At 41.8% G+C, this 14112-nt stretch overlaps 1 protein-coding gene across 6 annotated transcripts in view; it reads right to left on the bottom strand.

The window, feature by feature from the left end:
• Window positions 1-13896, bottom strand: part of LOC147630196 (vacuolar fusion protein CCZ1 homolog) — a 47463-nt gene extending 33567 nt beyond the window's left edge. For 2 of the 6 annotated variants that reach the window (XR_015267795.1, XM_086811828.1), the window contains exons 1-3: window positions 13762-13874; window positions 12300-12503; window positions 11625-11718 (exon numbers count right to left, since the gene is read on the bottom strand). Coding sequence is in view for 4 of the 6 variants with exons in the window: in XM_086811828.1 (XP_086667954.1) it covers window positions 11625-11718; window positions 12300-12466 (261 nt within the window). In the remaining 2 variants the exon portion in view is untranslated. Of the gene's footprint in view, window positions 1-11624; window positions 11719-12299; window positions 12504-13062; window positions 13646-13761 lie in introns of those variants that run through there. The other 4 variants (XR_015267796.1, XM_086811831.1, XM_086811832.1 and 1 more) reach the window with 4 other exon arrangements.
• Window positions 13897-14112: the final 216 nt, after the last annotated feature.

Here is a 14112-nt window from a genome sequence, read left to right as displayed (position 1 = left end):
ATCTTAAGAGTGGCTAGTAGCTACCATCAGATTAGAGTGGTACCTCAAGTTGTACACAAAACGGCTTTCAGAACATCATTTGGACTCTATGAATATTTGGTGGTGCCATTTGGTCTTACAAATGCTCCCGCCACTTTCAATAGAATGATAGATAGAATTTTTAGACCTCATTGCAAATTCACAAGGAAGTTTCTTTGAGAATATTATTATCTTTTCAAAGAGTGAGGCTGCGCATAGAAACATCTCGCCATTGTTTTCAAAGAGCTTAGGGAACACAAGTTTTTCATCAATGGAAAGAAGAGTGAATTCTTTTTGTCAAAGATCCATTATTTGGGGCATATTGTTTCGAAAGATGATGTACGCATGGATCCTGCAAAGATTCAAGCTATTAAGGACTAGCCAAAGCTTCAAAATGTTCATCAAGTCAGGAGCTTCACTGGTTTATGTTCTTACTATCGACAATTTATTCGACACTTTGCTTTCTTGGCTTCTCCATTGCATGATTTAACGAAGAAGAAAGTTGCATTCGTTGGTCCAATTTAGAAAGAACAGCTTTCCAAAAGTTGAAGGACGCCATCATCTCAGGGCTTGTTCTTATTATTCCAGACTTGCATAGACCTTTTGTGGTCGAGTGTGATGCATGTGGAGATTATTTGGGGGCTGTTTTGAATCAAGATGAACATGCTGTGGCTTTTGAAAGCCATCGCACAATTATGCAACATAACAAGGCTCCGTTTGAGATAGTTTATAGCAAGGTGGTGCTACCACCTATCTTACGAACAAAAGAGGAAATCTTTACAACAGATGAGTATGTCCGAGATTTGGATCCTGCATTTGCATAGGTTTGGACAGCCATAGAAAGATCTCAAGCTGAGTATAAAAAGGTAGCTGACAAGCACAGGCGAGAGGTTATTTTCAAGAAACGGTATTGAGTCTTACGTAAATTCGAGAAAGCACATCTTCGGAAGCAGCCAGGCACAGAAGGCCGGTATCCTAAGCTTTCAAACAGGTATCATGCGCCATTCCAGATCTTGCAGAAGATAAATGAAGTGGCTTATAGATTGGTATTGCCTCATCATTGGAATATACATAATGCATTTCATGTCAACTTGCTGAGGCCTTACGTCGGACCACCTCCTATGGAACCAATTTTGGAAGATCCACCAAAGGTGGATGAGCTTGTGGAGGTATTGCAACCTGAGCAAATAGTTTTTCATAAGGACCGTACGCATGTAGATGGCAAGTAGTATGCAGATATCTTGTGAAATTTACGAACTATTTGGCTATGGATGCAAAATGGATGGACGAGGATTATTTTCAAGATTATCTGAAGCTTCTAAGGGCCTATCTGGAAGCTTTTCAATTGCAGTCAACTGCTTAGAAGCCGGGAGAAATGTCATAAAATTTCTCATTGCTTCTGTTTTCTATTGTTCATGCATGGCATATGGAACCTTTTTGGAAGTACTTTCTGATGCTGGCCGGCTGTTTACACCTCTAAAGTTCTGCTGGTCAGGGTATCTTGGCACCATATAAGCTGGTCGATTTGTGTTGGGAGACTGGCTCTACTAACCGGCTACCTTCTGGCATGCAAACCATTGCTAGTCGACTTTCCCTGTGGGGAGCTGCTGAGAGCTGGTCGACTTGCTCTGTGAGCCAAACACGTGGAAGATGGAGATGCAAGGCTATCCCGGGCTGCTATGGACTGCCCATGGTTGTCCTACATGTGCTTTATGCTGGGAAAGCTCTCTTGTTCTTCTGAGAAGGGACATCAAATTCAGCATATGCTTTGCTTTTGTTTTCATGTTGTACTGGAAGAAGTAAGTGCTAGCCAGTGGAGAATCCCTCGGCACCCGCAAAGTTGTATCTGAAGCAGACTCCTTTTTGATAATCTAACCATAAAGGGGGGGCTCAGCCCTCCTAGTGTGGTGTACTGTGCAAAGTTGTTATCTCTCTCTTATTTGGCATGCTTATGTGTTTGATCAGTTTTCATGATTGATAAGATTTCCGTGTTACAGTTTCCCTTCCATTACAGATAAAAATAGAGATAGAGAGGGAAGAGAAAGAGAAGGGTATAGGGAACTTGCACAATACACAACACTGAGTGGGGAACAAGCCCCGCCCCCTTTCAAATATGCCAATGTAGTATATCCAAGTCGATGTCGACGTCAAGGCACAAGATCTCTTATGCTGAGCACACCAAGGGGATGACCCACAAGAATCTCTCACCGGGCTAGTACCAGATCCAAGTCTAAGTCCAAGTCCAAGTCCAAGTCCAAGTCCAAATCCAAGTTCCAAGTCCAAGAAAACTCAATACCCAATCTGTAGAAAATCCTCAAGAAAGCAAACACCAAGTTGGCAACGGAACCCTTAACCCTGATGGTGGATTTACAAATCTGGAGTCAAATCTCTTGCTGAAAAAGTTGAAAAATACATGAGGCAACGCCGACAGCTCAGGGCGGTGGTATTGGCAGCGGCAACACAAGGTAGCGGTACTGGCAGCGATGGCTGGGCAGCCCAACCAACGGAGCTAGGCAGAGCTAAGGTGGAGCTGAGCGGTGCAAGGCGGCACTGGGCGGTTGTCTGACGGTGGCGGCGGCGAGTGGACAAAGATGATGTTGATGATGATCACCTTGCTCTCCACACACTCGATGCCCAAGAAGAGAGGCTCAAGGTTCTTTTTATACCCAAGGCGGGGACAATGCTTTTTACTCTCAACTTTTGTCAAAGTTCTTTAGCTTTGCTTCTAGCTTCAGGGCCTTGCTTTTTGGCCCTGGAGCTGCTTTTTGGAAAAGCGGCTTTTAGCTATTTGATCCGGCTTAGTCTCCTCCAGCAGTGATATATGGGGCTTTTCTTTGGGGACCTGAACTCAGACCAGAAGATTGGAGGATTAAGAGGCTCCAAACTATAATAGTATAATGTTTGCCTATCATAAGAAGTAAACCCTCTTATAGCACACCCCCATCATGCTAGTACAATTTGGAGCAACAGTGATGTATGGGGGTTCATTCTGGGGCCTAAATCTCGGAGCGCAAGACAGGAGGAGGATTGATAAGTTCCAGATTATATACCTTCATAAGGTCAAAAAAATCTGAACTCACGAATTGAGAGATTTGAGAAAGAAATAATAGTGAAGAAGGACAAAGACAAAAACAAAGCATTTGAAAGATCAAAAATAAATAAACTAACAAACCTAGCTACTAAGGAGAGGAAATCAAAAGATAATATCAAACGAAGACTTTTAATTAAGACATTAACCAAAAACAAACAAACAAACAAACAAATAAACAAAAAAAACAAAAAACAAAACAAAACAAAAAAACAAAATAGTAAAACAGAGAACAGTAAACTCTAGACCTAAAGCACTAAGAGCTAGAACCAAACATTAAGCTTAACTTTAAAAAAGACTTCGACTCAAAAGTGCAACCATTAACTCCAATGTCTCTCCGAACATGAAGTGTAGGTTCATCAACTCTATCATGCATAGCATGGACCACAATTCATAACATACGTTTAGCAAACGCATACGCATTCGGGTATGTAAGAATGTTTCGAGTATGTTTCAATCCTGGGCCGAGTAACGTACGTGACCAATATAATACCTCATAGAAAGGACAAGATTTAGACAAATAGATACAAATATACATTGTAAACTCAAGCTCTCCAAGTTCCATTATAAAAACTTACAAAGTTACAACTTACAAGTTACATAAATGCTCATTGCGTGGACCGATTTTCGATTAAAAAAACATAGCAACTTTTAAAAAACGTAAAACCTTAGAAAAGCTTTTTTTTTTTAAAGGCAAGTATGAAAGACGAGTTTCAAACGCGTATGTTGCAAACGTTTGCTTCATGAAGCAAACGCGAATGTTATGAACTATGGCATGGACAATAAGCTATAACATCCCTACTCACGTCATCAGTGCCCAAGAGTAGGTGCAGGTTTGTATAAGGTTAGTCCAAAAGAACATGCTTTATAAAACCAGCGAACTGAGTTTCTATCACTCTCCGGAGATGATGAGCATACTCAGCCATGATAGAGACTAGCACTCAAAGTCTGCTCTAAGGTATAACAACAAACAATTACAAAACATAGGAAAGAACCAAACTAAGTCTATATTAAGCTAGAGCAAGACAGAAAAGACTAAACAAGGCCTACTCTAAGTTAAAACAACAAACCCTACTCTAAGCTAGAACAAGCCACTTTTACAAAAAAGAGCATTGAATTATGAATTAAGTGGGCTTTTCAGCTCCCCACTTCTATAAAACTTACTCCTTATCATTTTAAACATTCCAAAAGCTGAAATACCAAAGGTAAACTTACTACGATTCATGAAAGAACGAACCTTTTTCAAAATCTTATTGAAACTATAACCTTTTTCGATAAGCAGCAAAATAAGATGGCATGATTGAGAGATAAACGCAAATTTAGTAGAGCAAAGACGAGAGAATCTAAAAAGTTGAGAGCAGATAACACCACACTTAGATTATGATGTTTTCTTGTATAATTAGGAGTAAACCCTCTACACTACATCCCATCAGAGTCTATAGGGGGCCCATGACTTGTGGTTGTGGGAAGCAGGCCTTCTTTCAAAACCGGCAACACCAACCGAAGGGGATGACTCAAATGCTCAACAGCAAGCTTGGGTTAGGAAGGATGCATGGGCTCTTCCTTTCATCATCATTAGCTGTGTGGACAGCATGATTATGCCCATCCACCAGGCTGCTGCCACTACATCTTATGCCTGGACAATTCTCAAAAATCTCTATGATAGCAATACCCCAGTTCCTGTACTCAACCTTGAAAGTTAAGTTATATGTGTAAATCTTCCGTGTGTGGCAATGGTATTGAAGCAGAGCAAGGCTTCCGCATGTGACAACGCACTTCTAATTCTTGTCCATCCCATGTAAGAATATGCATGGCTAGGGAAAGAGGTTGCGGACTTCATTGGGATCACCCTTGGCTCGGGAAAACTTTGACAAGGCTCAGATGGAAAATAGTGGCAGTCTCAACCATTGGCGATATCGCTCAATCGGAGTCAACATGGGCCTGAAATTGTCCCATCAAGTGCAACCATTGGGCAGTAATGAGGGCCCACATCATTGACAAGGTGTCCATAGAGGAGGGGTAAAGTATACTGTCCAACAAGACCTTGTCACCTTTGAGGCATAGGGTGTGGTGCTACATGTAATTGAAACAGATCAATTATCAAATATTTACAAATAACTTACTTGCCTTCCATTTAGTCTCGTGTATCTGCATTTAAAACTTCTGCTACCTTTCTTTGTTGAATCAACGTCATGAACTGCACTTCAATCACAGAATACTAGATACCAATGTCCACCCTCACTCTATTTTGTAATGCTTTTAGTTAGCTCATGTTTTGTATGACTCCCACTATGAGGAGACGCCATGGTTGAGCGATTTGACACATGGGCCAGTATTGATCCTAGACGGAGGCCTTAGTGACCAGATGATATTGGTAGGTTTGGCACACTGTCAGATAAGATAGACTACAAGTAGGTGCAGACAATATAGTCTTGGACACCCTGTTTTGACATTGCAAGATCCAAGATTAGCCATAACGGCCATGGGAGATGGGGATTCTACATGGCAGTGTAGTTGTTTCTAGTCTAAACTGCGGACATCTACAACTCATACATGCAGACCAAAGACGCAAACAACAGCTTTGGGAGGTTCTTTCTACTTCTTGCATTTGATCAATGACTAGGGAGAAACCACACACATTTGGAAAGTTTAAAGAATCGCTTGCTATGGTCGAAGCGAAAACAGGCATGAAGATGAAGAAGCTAAGGACAAATCGAGGAGGTGAGTTCACAACCTTCTGCAAGGAGTGTGGGATTCAGTGACACCATATCACGGCTTTTTGCAACAAGGAGCATGGGATTCAATGACACCATACCACAACTCATACTCTGCGGCAAATTTGAGTTGCCAAGTGTAAGAATTGGACAATTGTGGAGATGGCTCGAAGTAGGCAAGGGACTTTCAATCATAGTCACGAGAAACAAGAAATGGGAACAGAAACATTCGAGGAATGGAAACGGGAAAACGAGTTTTTATGGGTGGAAACGGCTATTTCCCAAGGCAATAGCACTTGGGAAACGAGAAACGGCCATAGAAACGGATGGGGTCCTGAAATGGAGAAACCTGTTTCTAGGGACTAAAATGGCCGTTTCCTGTGACTATGCTTTCAATGGACTGAAGTGGTAAATATAGCAATTTACATTCTCAATAGAAGTGCAACAAGGCATTGGACAACAAGACTCCACAAGAACCAACTCGATGAGAAGCCTTATGCTGCCCATTTCAAAGTCTTTGGTTGTGATTGCTATGCATGTACCTACAACAGAAAGGCAAAATTTGGATCCAAAGAGCTAGAAATGAATTTTTTTGGGTTATGATACAGAGTCAAAAGCCTATCCACTCTATGACACTAAAGGTGCAAGTGAGCAGAGATGTCCAATTCAAGAAAAGACTTGGAAAGTAAAGGAAGATCCTTCCTCACCTTCACCTAGCAAGGGAAAAAAATAAATCCAAGCAACTAAACTACCGCTAGCCAACCAACTCCCCTTCTGTCATGTTGCGGATAGCACATACTCCCATATAAAGTGAAAACACATTAAGGAAGAGCCAACAATGCCACAAAAGAACACACTATTTCCCTAAGTGGTACTGAGGGCTTTCGAGTAGCATCACCAATCATTGATGAGGTAGCACCTAATGTTTGAAAGTCCAAAAGGCTAGAAGAGAAAAGGAGAACTTAAACAAATTTGGTCAATTATGTACTTATGGAGCATGTGCTTATATCTTTTCATGAGACATAGGACCCCTGATGGATGGCAACCATGCAGTCAGAGAATGACCCCATTCTATGGAACCACACTTAAGACCTTGTGAATAAGTCTCCACAGTGCAAGGTCATCTCGGCAGCAAGTGTACACAATGCTTAGTACAGATTTGATGGCACGTTGGAGAAGTACAAGGCCCGGCTTGTAGCTAAAGATTTTGCATAGGTGAAAGCTTTTGATTTTTAGAAAACCTTTGCTCCCACTGCTCGCATGACCACAATTTGCATGATTTTGGCATTGGTAGTCGACAAAAAGTGGCCTCTGTACCACATGGATGTGAAATCCACTTTCCTCAACAAAGACCTTGATGAGGGGGTAAATGTGGAGCACCTCCCAAGATTCATTGACTCGTTTTCAAAAGGCAAAGAATGAAAGTTATGCAAGGCGTTGTATGGCATTAAACAAGCTCCATGAGCTTGGTGCCGACGGATTGATTCCATTTTGAAGGTACTGGTCTCATTCGAAGTCCCTCAAATGCAAACTTGTATGTTTTTCTTAAGAAGGACAAGTGCTTGGTCATCGTGTTATATGTGTATTATCTAATCATAACAAGTAGTCATGAAGAGAAGATGCTCATACCAAGGAGTTGAGTTTGAGATGACAGATTGCGCTCTCACGCATTATCGCTTGGGCATTGAAAATTTGGCAAGAGTTGGAAAGGATCTTCATCTCTCAACAAAAGTATGTTGCGGAGATGCTAAAGGCATTTGGCATGGCCAAGTGCAAAGCACTTGTGACATCTTGTCACCAGCCTGGACATTTCCCAGTCTGAAAGGGGTCTGGTGGACTCCAAGATGTTTAAATATTTGGAAAGTACAAGCTTTGGAAATGGGGGATTATCCTAGAATACAAAGGACCACACTCCTAAAATTTAGAAGAGTTGCTATTTTTGGCCCGACTCCGATGGAAATTCTGTTCGCGTCATTACATCTGGAATTGAGCAGATACCAAGAGTTGGCAAAGTGCCTATGACAGAATGTCTACCAGTTAGGATATTTTTAGAGGTAAAGATTATGGAAGGACCCATCTCTTAGATTGGGACATGTGGCAAGAAAGTGGACCAAAGTGAGACAAGTGACCTGACACTTGTTAGAAAAAGGATCAAAGTGAGACAAGTGGCCTCACACTTGTCACTTCACCACTTGTCATCGTAGCCTTCTCTTGCCATTTTAGCTCATGGGAGGCCCAAATCTATAAATTGGAGCCCTCTCTCTTCATTAATAGAGGCTCTCTTGCTGCACACTAGCCTCTACCACCGTTGAAGGCTACCCTAATGATGGCTACTCTCTTTCTCTCTCTCTTGAAGGCTGCCCATGAAGAATACCGGCTGTTGGGGACTGTTTTGGAGGCTTCTATCACGAAGAAATATTGAAGGCAAGGGTAATTCAATCATTTATTATGATTTCTAGCCATTGTACTTGTTGTACCAGCATTTGTACTTGCTGTACTTGCTGTACCAGCCATCGTACAGGCTATACCAGCTTCTGTACTTGCTGTACCTATTGTACCAGCCACCATACCGACTATACCAGCCACTGTACCTGCTGTACCAGCCCTTGTACTGGCTGCACCAGCTTTTGTACTTGCTGTACCACGCATTGTACCTGCTGTACCAGCTTTTGTACTTGTACCTGCTGTACCAACCATCGCACCTGCTGTTCCAACCACTGTACCGACTGTACCAGCCACTGTACCTGTTGTACCGGCTGAATGGAGAGTTGTACTTGCTGTACCCTCTCTATTGCATGAAGACCCGTGGTTTTTGGGGAAGAATCAGTACCCACACGGAGGTAAATGGATTATATTGTTGGCTCGACATTTCTACAGCCTATGTTCCGGCTTGGTTGCCTCGTGTTGGGCTGTGTTATGGCCTTTGTATATGGATAATCCGGCATCTCCCGTGGGGAGAGTAAGGCCCTCAAAGCTTGTACATGATATTATTCTCCTTGGGTAATAAAATACTCCAAGGGGGGGGGTCGGCCCATTCCGGCCTCTATGCGGTGTCACACGTACAAGCTCCATTTTTAGCATTTGTGGATGTTTTGTCCAGCTTTATGTTTTATGCAAAGAGATGATGGATAAGTGTTAAGGCTGTGGCCATGTTTAAGTGTTTTAATATACATTGATGGTATCAACAAGTGTGTCAAAGGCCCTAGTCCCCTGGGCACCCGCCGCGAGTTTCACATCTATAAAGATTGGGTCAAAGCTTTCTATGCAAGATGCTTCACCATTGGTAGATGACACCTTGTGCAAGAGACTTGTGGGGAGTCTCATTTTGTTAAAGAGAAGCTTCTGCTAATCCACCACCGTATCCTTGTTGCCTTGAAGACTCTAACAAATGGACCCTCTTGATCTTTGAATGATGATTCTAATGAATGCCTAATGATCCTATTTATAGTGGGAAAAGATAGAAAATCATAATTGAGTCGGTTTTACCTTTTCAGCCCACAAAACTTTGTCCAAAAAGTCATATTTTGTGTTCATAATGTGTCCAACTTGTGCCCCAACCATTGGGCTGTGTCTTGGGCATTGTTTGGGCTACCAAGGCTGCTCAAATCGGACCATATTTTGCCTCTTATCTTGCCTATGTATCTACTGATGAGGATAAGCATGTCCATGAGCATTGGGATCAACGGATACACATGACATCCCCTCTTGCTAACCTTGGAGCACTAGGGTAATTCATACACCTTTGCTCCGATTCCATTCCGGTCCAATTGAAGACTCCACTTCATATCCATTGGCTCAATCCCCAAGCTCTCTGACTTGGTCTTCAAGTTCTCTGGCTCGGTCTCTGGATCTTCTGAATCACGTGTAGTCTCTTCCTCCTCCTCACAGGATTTGGATAGACTTTTTGGAAGCTCCTCTGAAATTGTTGGGCCGACCTCATCCTCCTCTAAACAGGATTTGGAAAGATCCACCTCCTTGGGAACTATTGGGCAGACCTAATCCTCCTCCAAATAGGATTTGGAAAGATCCACCTACTCGATCTCCGGCTCTGACTCCGGCTTCAGCATCTCAGGTAATGGCACCTCCTCGAAAACACCTATTTTTGTGACCACGTCTCCTGGGAACTCGTCTTAGAAGCTCTCTTTTCGTTGCACCAAAAGTCTCAATCTTGGGCTGCTTCACAACCCTAGGTGATTCCTTCTTGGCCTTTGTTGATGCGGCCATGAATTGTGCCCATGTTTCCTTGAGTTGTGCTCAGGTTTGCTCATAAAGAAGCTGGGCTTGACACGCCTCTTCATGAAGCTTTACTTAATGTGCTTCTTTCTAACATTGGCAATAGTCCTCTTCTATGAGTTGTTGCCTATACTCGGCCATGATTTATTCATATTGGGCTTAGCATTCTTGTTTCTTTTTGTATGGCGTGGAGTTCTTGTTCCCTTTTGTATTGTTCTTCATCTTCACCTTTGCAACTCTCCATCGAGGTGAGGTTTTGGTGGAGGGAGTAACAGAAAAAACTATTTTCCTACCTAGGTTAGACCTAGGCTAAGACTTGTGAATGTAGAAATGGATTGAAACCCTAAAAACAAAAATCTTGATTTAGTTTTTCCACTTTCCACACCGAATCTAAGGCAGAAAACATTGTTGCTAGGACTAAACTCATGCAAAATACAAAAACCTTAATTTTGGCATGCAAACCCCAATTTCAAAAACCCTAATTCAGCCTACAGAAAACGCAAGCTAAGGATTGCCTTAGCACAACCTAAGCTCTGATACCAATGTGATATGTGTCACGGAAGCATGTTCTTGGCAAAAAAGATTAACGCTAATCCTATGTTTAGCAAAGATAGAGAAGAGAAGGAGAGATAGACCTAATCTACTGTATATTGCTAAAACATGCTATATATACAATGATCTTGCTGAATCACGGCTTCATGATGCATACCAAAGATCTCTACTTGCAATCGGATAAGAGAAGCTCCTGCTCATCCACTACCATGTCCTTACTCCCTTGCAAACTCTGACAAATGGATCCTCTTGATCTTTCAATGATAATTCTAATGAATGCATAATGATCCTATTTATAGGGAAAAGATAGAAATTTGTAATTGAGTCGGTTTTGCCTTTTTAGCCCACAGAACTTTGTCCAAAAAGTCATATTTTGTGTTCATAATGTTTCCAGCTTGTGTCCCGACCATTGGGCTATGTCCTGGGCACTTTTGAGCGTCGTTTGGATTGCCAAGACTACTCAAATCGGATCATATTTTGCCTCTTATCTTGCCGATATATCTACTCATAAGGATAAGCATGTTCATGAGCATCAGGATTAACGGATGTACTACGCCATTAGCACTGTGTGTTTACTTCCTTACCTTACAACCATACTCTTAGCAATTCTAATAGCCATCTAAGCTCCCTCCGCAAGAGTGCACGGGTGTGAAACGAAACCATTTCGGTTTCTTTGCATATTGCAATACATTCTTCTTCTCTCTATCATTGACTTCTATTGCGCTTAAGCTGTGTTTTTTAGAAAGATTCTGCATTTTGTGAGTGTTTACATCACCATTGTAGGTTAGCTTACAAGAATACATGCATTGTAGACTTGAAATAACAAATTTCAATGACCTAAAAAGTGAATCATGATATTGACCAACACCCAAACATGAGCTGCTCCGTGGGAACAATAATAAAGGCCAAAATATTGTATCAAGAATGAATATCATGCCAAGAAAAAGAGGAGATTCCAAGATAAGGTAAGTAGCTTAAAACAACACTATAAAACTTCTGAAGTCAGTTCTTAAACTTACCATGACCATCCAAATATCTTGCTCAGGCTGGAAAAATATATGTGTTCGTTTATCAGATTCAATCTTGTCACAAGGAGCATCCGGAGAAAAAATCCTGAACCCAGCATTACATCCAGTTTCAGATTCTCTTACAGCATAAGTAGAAAACATCCCAACCATCTCTCAAACATCATGTTGCTCTCTCTCTCTCTCTCTCTCTCTCTCTCTCTCTCTCTCTCACACACACACACACACACACACAAACACAAGAAACCTTGGACGGCAAACAAAGGCACACTGCCAAAATCAAAAGCAAGTATGCTTACTACAGTTTCAGACTGTTCCACACCCAGAGACACATCACGGTAGCACATGGAAAGAGGGTGTAACGTTATGCTTAGAAGGTACCTCTCCCTCCATGCACACCTAGTGGTGGTTCCTTTGCATCTATAATTGCTACACAATTAGCCTTAGCATATTAATCTCCACATATACGCATAGGGCTGTCTTACATTACGACCATTTTTTCTTTAAATTCTTGTTCCATGACCAAAATAGTGATGGCAACAGATTTGTCAATAAGAAACCCAACAAACATCAACCAATATTTATGACGCATTCCCATGGTAATTTAGCAATGCACATTGACTTTAAAATGCAATGTAAGTAGCAGGGAATTAAAGAGCGGTCACCTACTTTGTAAAAGTGATAAGACCCTCTCCAAGGCCAATCAAAGAAAGCTGTGCTGTCAAAGGACACTCTGTCGGATAGAAAAAAAGTATCTTATCAAGTTCATGGCCATCACTCTGCCCTCTGCTCATGTCGAAAACACAAAGTTGTAAAGAGGAATCCCATTCTGACATCTTGAGACTGTAGAGTAATGATGATGTCTCCTTAAATCTGCAGAGTCAAACAAAGAATGCATACAGGGAAATTACTAAATGCTCAAGAGGCTGAACATATCAAGATTGAAGAAAGGCATCAGTTCAACAAGAAAGTGTGCTAAAACGATTCAAAACAGGAAAAAACAGTAGACTCTGAGGTTCTTGGGTCATGTAACAGAAGGCCCCCCATTAGGCCTAGCCTCCTTGTAGTTGTTTTGAAGATAAGAGCATGTTTACAAGCTGCTTTTCCTTGAGACTGCAGTGGGGTCACAAAAGACTGAAGGCTGAGATTTCAAAGGCTCCAGGCAATCTTTTGGTCATTGGTTGGAGACAACCGAGCAGTTCTTTACTTCTGCCCAATGATGTATGCAAGAGAAGGGTAATTAATGGCCTCAGTGCAGCATGTAAACCAACTACATTGCGGTGTACACAAAACTGAAAGGATCCTTCTATGCACAAAAATTATGCTCAAACTGCGGCTTTAAATCTCTGTTGAATACAACACACGCCCTTTCTTGCAGCCCTCTATGCATGTGAATGACAATATGTACATGTCAAATCAGGACCTTTCTCACCTTCAGAATCATGTCGTGCTGCAAAGTCAAATGTTTCATCTTACTACCCCCAAGGTACGCCTTCCAGGCAATGCCAAGACATCTTGCTAGAGATTGTGCCAGGCTTAAGGCCCAACCACAATAGCCCAAGGCTGTGTGTTACACGGGTCTTTTACAACAAGATTGAATGCACAGCGTGCACAATACATGAGAGAAGAACAAAACTCTACAGCTTAAAACAAATGGCACCTTCCTTGAGCTGTGTGCTCCTGAGATAGGAGCTTAGATGGTGTAGAAAGATATGATGGGAGTCCAGGAACTCTTCAGGAAAGAGGAATCTCTGAATTATTTATAATGGAAGAATAAGCGGAGCACGGTTGGTCTTGGTGACCCATATCATCCCCAGGCATTCTGACCTAGTATGGGCTCGCCCCGCAACACACGGATAGTGCACCCTCAGATCCTGAGCATGTCCTAGTTGGTAATCACCGGTCATAAGTGTATGCTACCCTACCTGAACCATCATAAGCCAGCCGGAACCCAAGAAAGTGAAGCTGAGGGCGGAGCATCGGCCTCCAGCCCACCATCCCCAGGAATCGTGCCTTGGTCAATGGTTGGGAGGTGAGTTAAAGGCCCTCTGAGTTGCTAGCAAGCTGTAAACTGTTATGTGCATTTTATGTCAGGAATCAATCATCAGTATAATTAGGGTTTTGGGCTTACTTGTGTGATTAGGGCTGAGAGATCTCCCAGAATGGTGAACTCGACTGAACTCTATGTTCAATTCGCTGCGCGCACGCAGCTCTTTCTTGTTTCGCACACAGACTACTTTTTTTATTTAAGATTTTAGCGTTTTTATTCATTTAGCTCTTTATATTGTTAAAAAATAAGGATAATATTTTTTTGTTATATTGTTATAATAAGGATAATATAACAATACAAATATTTGTATTGTATTGTATTGTATATTCAGACAAATATTTTATTGTAGGTGCTTATTTACTTTTATTGTAGGTATTAACCTTAGGCTTGCCTAACCTTCAAAACCTTAGGCCCCCCTACACTCTGCCTCCA

The sequence above is a fragment of the Cibotium barometz genome, chromosome 17 (assembly GCF_041138505.1).
Source record: "Cibotium barometz isolate CiBa-2024 chromosome 17, ASM4113850v1, whole genome shotgun sequence".
Classification (NCBI taxonomy): domain Eukaryota; kingdom Viridiplantae; phylum Streptophyta; class Polypodiopsida; order Cyatheales; family Cibotiaceae; genus Cibotium; species Cibotium barometz.
This window is presented reverse-complemented; position numbering and strand designations above follow the sequence as displayed.